Source organism: Leptonychotes weddellii, chromosome 11 (genome assembly GCF_054177405.1).
Source record: "Leptonychotes weddellii isolate Sample4059 chromosome 11, ASM5417740v2, whole genome shotgun sequence".
In the NCBI taxonomy this organism is placed as follows: domain Eukaryota; kingdom Metazoa; phylum Chordata; class Mammalia; order Carnivora; family Phocidae; genus Leptonychotes; species Leptonychotes weddellii.
In genome coordinates, this window is record NC_138379.1 from 9,100,736 (window position 1) to 9,107,537 (window position 6,802).

At 55.5% G+C, this 6,802-nt stretch overlaps 1 protein-coding gene across 1 annotated transcript in view; it reads right to left on the minus strand.

Annotated features, from left to right (window-relative positions):
• CD5 (CD5 molecule) overlaps positions 1–6,802 on the minus strand; it is a 19,038-nt gene that overhangs the window by 5,703 nt on the left and 6,533 nt on the right. Inside the window, exons 2-5 of the mRNA XM_031024812.2 lie at positions 4,664–4,702; positions 2,175–2,480; positions 1,624–1,686; positions 1,037–1,375 (exon numbers count right to left, since the gene is read on the minus strand). Coding sequence (XP_030880672.2) covers positions 1,037–1,375; positions 1,624–1,686; positions 2,175–2,480; positions 4,664–4,702 — 747 coding nt within the window. The remainder of the gene's footprint in view (positions 1–1,036; positions 1,376–1,623; positions 1,687–2,174; positions 2,481–4,663; positions 4,703–6,802) is intronic.

Genomic DNA, 6,802 nt, shown 5'->3' on the forward strand with positions numbered 1-6,802 from the left:
ACACCCATAGGACCTTGCTGAGATGCAGATCGGATTCAGTAGGTCTGGGGTGACGCCTGTGCATCTGCATTTCTACCCAGCCTGATGTAGCTGGTGCCGCTGGTCCAGGACCATGCTTTTGGTAGCTAAGGCTTAGACAGCAGGCTCTGGAGTGACACTGCTTGAGTGTCACTGCTAATGCTCTGTGATATTGGGCAAGAAATTTAACTTCTCTGAGCCTCAGCTTCCTTATCTGTAAAGTGGGAATAATAATAGCACCCACCTCCTCAGGTTGTTGTGAAAATGAACGACCGTCTTGGGAAGGTCTCTAGCACCAAGGAAGTGCTCAGTAAGTCTGACTTCTTATAGTCTGGACTGGTGATGGGAACCCACTCCCTCCCGAGGCATGCTATGATTATTCTTACTCTGACCTGTGGTCTCTTCCTCCTCCACTTCCCCAGTGATCCTGGTTTGGGGGTCCCCAAGACCATCCTCTTCGGTCTCCTCCCCTCAGCCATACCAGATTCGCCAGGCTGCTTGTCATTGTGCAGGAGCCTCTTCGGAGAGCTCTCTGGGGACCTGCTCTGGTCTCCCTCTGCCTGCTGTGCCCGGGGGACCTCCCACTTGTCACCCCTACTCCAGCCTCTTCCGTCCCCTCCTGCAAGGCTGGTCCCCTCCCAGTGCTCCACCTGCTTCGATCCTTGCCACAAGTCACGAGTCCCACCTAAAGAGGTGGGACCTCTGCTCCACCAAACCCACTCTCCTCTCCTCCTTCCAAACCCCTGAGGGGACCTCGCCTCGTCCTGGACGTCCTGGCTGATCCCACCTTCCCAAGCGGCAGCCAGGCCGCCCGAGCATTTGAGCTTGTTCCATGTTACTTTGCGGAGATCTCCAGGGCGTTGGGTGGGAGTGTAGCTTCCTGACCCCACCCTGCCCTCTGTTTCCCTCCCATTCTCCATGGTGCCCAGTGCCCAGTGCTCCACGCAGGGGTTTCTGGGACCAGGTGGTGGCAGAGCATCTGGGGGCGCCCCATGGGTCCTCGCGGGGTCTCACTCACCAGAACAGACGAGGGCCAGAGCTTGGCCGCCCTCATAGGGGGGGACTTTTCCGAAGCACTGTTCCAGAGAGGCGCAGCTCGCGTTCTGGATCTTCCATCGAATGGGCAAGGGCTCGCTGTCCCCTGGATCTTGGGTCCTGGTCGTTTGGGCCTCCGGCAGATGCTTCAGGAAGGAGCCACACTGGAGGGCCGCACAGATGCGGTTCTTCAGGTCCTGGGTCCCGTCCTGGTCCTGCGCCTCGTAGCCGATGGCCCCCCCCAGGCTGCCGTAGTAGAACTCCACCACGCCGGCGCAGTGCAGGCCCCCGGGCCCGGCCACCAGCTGCAGCCTGGGAGGAGCTGTGGAGGGAGAAAGCGGGGAGCGGGCCTGAGCGCTGCCCGGGTGGCTCTGGGGGGCCTCGCTTGCCTGGCTCCAAGGAAAGACAGGTTGACAGCTGTGGGAGGTGGTGAGCTACCACATGTTGCTCAGGACCTACTTACGACTAAATTTTTTCATGTTCACTTGAAATTCCAATGCAACGGGGCATCCCGGGTTTTTATTTGCTAAATCCCGCACCCTGCCACCAGGAACCTCAGAATTCTCTTACCTGTGGGCTCTGGAGTGGTGGTGGGTGGGGGGCTCGTGGGAGGAGCTGTTGTCTTCTGTGGCTCTGCAATGAGATACTCTGGTGAGGGAGAGGCAGGAGCCCTGGGAGGGAGGACTGGAGGTTGGGGGGAAAGAATGCGGGGTCGGGGGGAGGGCTGGGGTACCAGACAGTTTGGAGAAAGACCTAGAACGCGTGATGTAAGTGCCATTTGCCCCATTAGGCCCACTTGATCCACATTGTCTCTAAGCGTCCTGTGGGTGGGCAGCACCAGCCCATTTTACCGTTGGTAAAGTGAAGGTTAAGAGGAGACGGGAATGTTAGCAATGGCAGAACCAGGTTTTCGACCTCTTCCATCCCCCCAGACAGGTGCCAGCACCCCCTCAGCCCTTCCCCTCCAGTTCCCCACCAGTATATGTTTCTGCGGGGGGATTGTTGTAAGTCAGGACCTCCTCCCACCTGCCAGCTCGGGCCCCAGATCCCAGGTCCTGGGCAGTCTCCCCAGGGGCTGGTGCGCAGGCCCAGGGGACCCGTGTGGCCGGCTAGTCACCCACCTAGGCAGATCAGGCCCAGAGGGCTCCTCTGGGTGGCCTCACTGGAGCTGCAGTTGGAGAAGGACCCCAGGTGGCCATGGCAGGTGACCGGGGCCTGGGGACTGTTGAAGTCAGGGAAGTGGGCCAAGGCCAAGGCGTCCCCGCAAGATAGCCTCCGGCAGAGCTTCGAGGCCTTCTTGGGGTCCTCCCAGCGGTTCGGGTTCTGTCTCCAGCTCCAGCTAGACACTGTGTGCCACGTGGGCCTGAGGAAGACCTCCAGCTGCCCTTGGCACGGCGAGCTGGAGCCTGTCAGTCTCACCGGGTTCCCTGGGGGTCAAAGAGGTGTGTGTGTGTGGGGGGGTTCCCCTCCTTGGGAACCCTCCTCTGCCCTCTCCCCCCCAGGCTCCCACCCAGCCAGGCTGCCTTCCACCCCGTGGGCTGCCTGCCTGGCTCGCGGGAGCTTTGTCCTCGGGGGCATGGCGGGGTGGGGCTGGGGGGCTTCCCAGACACTCAGGCGGTCCCCCGCAGCCGGGCCCCAGGGGATGGGGCTGGAGACCTCAGAGCTGAGGGGAACTCAGAGCAGCGGGCAAGGGGGTGCTCAGCACCCCACTGTCCAGCAGGATCGCCCCACTCTGCAAGTTCTGCTTCAGTAGAAATAGAGCCTGTTGCCCGTTTTTATTTTTCTCTTTCTGACTTCTCAAATCAATGTTGTTGAGGTATGATTTAGACCCAGTGAAATGCGCTCATTGTGAGAGTGGTTCAGGGGAACTTGACAAACGCATGCACGTCTGGAACTGCCATCACACAGCTGGAAAGTTCCCTCGTGCCCATGTGCGGCTGATTCCCCTGCATCCAGCCCCAGGCGCCCACTGATCTGCTTTCTGTTGCTAGGGACGCGTTTTGCTTCCTCTCAAATGTTATGTACATGGAATCATGCAAATCATGCAGCGTGTTTGTGTTTCTGTTACTCTGTTTTTCTCATCTGATCCCCTTCCCTCGGCATTTGGGGTTTCTCTGCATCGTTGCATGCACCACATTCCTTTTTGTTGTGGAATAAGGTCTCGCTGTGTGGCTATGCCACGATTTATTTATCTAGCCACCATTTGGCTGCTGTGAACAAAGCCGCGTGGAACGTTCGTGAACTGATGTCTGTTGTGGGCACGTGTTCCGTTTCTCTTGGGTAAATACCGAGGAGTGGAATTGTTGGATCATAGGTAGGAACGGGACTAGTGTGATTTTCTAAAGCTCCGTGAAGGATAAAAGGATATATATTTGTATCTGCACAGATTCTAGAAGGAGAGACAAGACAGGAGTCCATGTGGTTGTTACCTGGGGTGTTAGGGTGGGGAAAAGACTGGGCAGATGGTGGACAGAAATGGAAATGAGGTTCATCGCTGTAGGTCTTTTTATATTTTTAAAGTTTTCAGCCAGGCAACTGTATTACCTATTCAAGAATTTTTTTTTTTAAATGTAAAAGGTTTTTCCAAGTGATTGGGGGATGGAGGTTTTTCCCTGGTTGGAAACTTCTGGGCAGGCTACCTTTTTCTTTGGGGCTTGGGGCCTAGAGCACAGCGCTAGGGCTTGGCAAGGTCGCTAGACTAGTTGGAGACAAAGGGGGCTCGTCCAACCCTTGACACTGGCAGGATGTTCTGCACTTTCCCTCCTGAGCAGACTCACTGAATCCTCACCAGGGAACAGATGTTCTCCCCATTTTATAGGTGGGGAAATTGGGGCTTAGAGAGGACAAAGCACTCACTAGAGCTCAGAGCTAGGATGCCACCACAGGGCTCTAGGTCCTGGACAGGGCCCCCCAAGGCCCCTGCGGCTCCTTCTGTTTGCACGTGGCTTCTGAGACTCTGTAGCCACATTTCTCCCAAAAACACATTCAGCATGATGTTATCTCAAGAAATGTGAAAGAGTGAGGTCTGGGGTGAAATGAATCTGAGAACTGCTGAGTTAAAAATTACTGAACAGGTTTCTTCACTGCAGGACTTCTCAGAGCCTTTCCCAGGCCGGTAGACACAGTCAGTCTCCAGTGAGGGACGGTGTTGCCTACCTTTATCCAACACGTTCCATGAGCCCTGTTTGGGAAACACTAACCTCTTAAAGTCCAGCCTTGAAGGCAGGGCATTCCACTTACTTTACAATCTGGTGCAGCCTCTCTCTACAGCATCAGCTGCAAATGCATTTGACCGGGGAGATCTGGCAGGAGCGAGTAGGAAACAGGACTTTGCAGGGTGCATTATGGGCCAGTATGTTTTCTCTGCATGGTGAGTGGGTCATAATAGAAATTATCCTGAGAACTAGCATTCAGGCCATTGAGGGCATCCGTCGGCACATGGGCATCTAAATGTATATGCGAGTGTGGGTGTACGTGTCTGGGCATGCTGGGGCTCTCTCTCTCTGTGGGGTGGGGTTCACTCTGACAGGTCCCCCTATAGCCTGATGGAATCGCAGCCCTGCCCCCCCATCACCCCCTGCTTCAGGCCTCTGTATGGGCTCTTCCTTACCTGAGTCCTCCCAGTAGGGCCCCCCGAGGCAGGAAGTGACTGCAGAAAGGAGAGAGGAGGGTCAGGAAGTGGAGCCTCCCTCCTGCCCCCCAGCCCCCCACTCCACCTCACACCCACCCACAGCCTGAGCAGTGGCCTCTTCTGCAGCCCCCCAATATGGGGTTCAGGGTTTCATACTATACATCAGAACCCCTAGGTGGGTCATGAAACCAATTCAGTGGGTTGCAACTATCAAATTTTTCCCCGTTTTAAAACTTTACTTTTTAAATGAACATCAGCAAAGTGGATTTTCCTCTGGTGCACAGATCTATGAATGTTAACACATACAGAGATCTAGGTGATCACCATCATTGTCAAGGTAACATTTCCATCACCCCCCAATGTTTCCTCGTGCTCTCCCTTTGCAGTGATAGGTGGCCTTGCAACCATTACTTTTTAAAAATTAGGTAGTCATGCAACCATCATGTTTTTTACAAAATGAAATGGACTAGAATAGAGAATGTCAGAGTACACGGTTGGTTGTGAGGATAAGGATCCCTTTCTGCGCGTTTCGGCTGCAGGGTAAACCCCTCCTGAGCGTTGCTTTCAATCTAAAAGAGCTTGAACTTCACAGCTGTAGAGAACCAGAGGAATGACCCAGAATGGGCACCCCAGGCATCATTTGCTACTTTCTAGTATCCCCAAGGCAGGATAGGAATGAGAGCAATTTATCTTCAATGGCTCAGTTTTTAGAGGAGGAAGTCGAAGCTCGGAGATGGAGGGCCCCCCCTCCCCGAGATAGTGCAGCCGGGGGGCACAAAGGAGTCAGGACCAGATCCCCAGTGGACAGGGGTCTTGGGGAGCTGGCCACCCCTCTGGTGTGGCTCCTGCCCAGGCCCGTTCAATAGCCACGGGGGCCATTTGGGAAGTCCCGTCTGACTCCGGAGCTGGGGGGCAAACTGGCTCATTGCGGGGACTCTCACGGAGCAGCCCCTGTGGCCAGCTCATCTGTGGCTGCAGTGGAGGTCGGATTTGGGTGGGCCTGGGGCAGGGGGGCGTGTTTGTGTGGCCTCAGGGCACCCCCACCCCAACGTTTGCCGCTCAGCTCTGTCAGCCTTGAAGTCGGGGCTCTGATTTCCATCTGTCTGACCCCTGGGCGCTTCGCAACCGGGAGCAGGGACAGTCAGGATGACGAGGTTAGGAAGTAAATGGTTCCATTGAAATTGCTTTGGAGAAATTGTTGATGCGTGTTAAAAAAAAAAAAAAAGGTGTGTTTTAAAAAGCCTGTTTTTGCCTGAGTGTTCTGGAGCTGGTGGTAGAATTGTAAGGGGAGACAGGCCCCAGCCAGTCGGCCCTCTCCCCGCAGCCAAGGCTCCTGGTAATAACACTGTGAGGTTTTGGCGTCGGGGCCTGGGGCAGGCGCCAGAAGGACGGCTGGGGTGCTTTGCTGGCCTGGGATGCGTGGAGGGCCCGCCACTTCTCTTTCCCACTCGAGAACTTCATATTCCCCAGGTCACCACGGTCAATGTTCATTATTAACAGCAGCTACCAATTATTGAGCACCTACTGTATACTCAGCACTCAGGGTGGCTCCTGACAGCTATCACTGTTACTCTTCCACACGGCTCCATGATGTCAGTTGAATATATTCATGGTGTAGACGTTGGGAGAGGGAGAATGCCCTGTCCAGGGGGACACTTCCAGCAACTGCCAGGGCCTGGATTTAAACTGTGAGTCTGCCTTCCAAACCCGTGCTCGCTGCCACCTCGTTATGCCTCCAGAGTGCCAAGTTCGGGGATGCGGAGATGAACGCAGCCTAGACCCTGTCCCCGAGGGGCTTGAGCCCCTAGATGTTGGAACCCCTGGAGGCAGGGGCCAGACCAGACCATTCTGGCAGATCTCACACAGGATGGCCCAGGCCCCTCTCAGAGAACGTTCTTGGGAAAGACTGAACAAGCTGGAGAACCAAGTAAAATCCCCAAAATGCTCTGTTGAGGAAGGGCGTCTGGTATCCCAGGGCTTTGCCTCCGTCTGGGCGCCTGATGTCCTCAGTGGAGCAGCATTTCCTGGCTCTTCCCTCCTTCACCATCACCATCACTGTCACTGTCACCAGCATCACCATGACTACCGTCACCATGACTACCATCAGCCTCACCATCA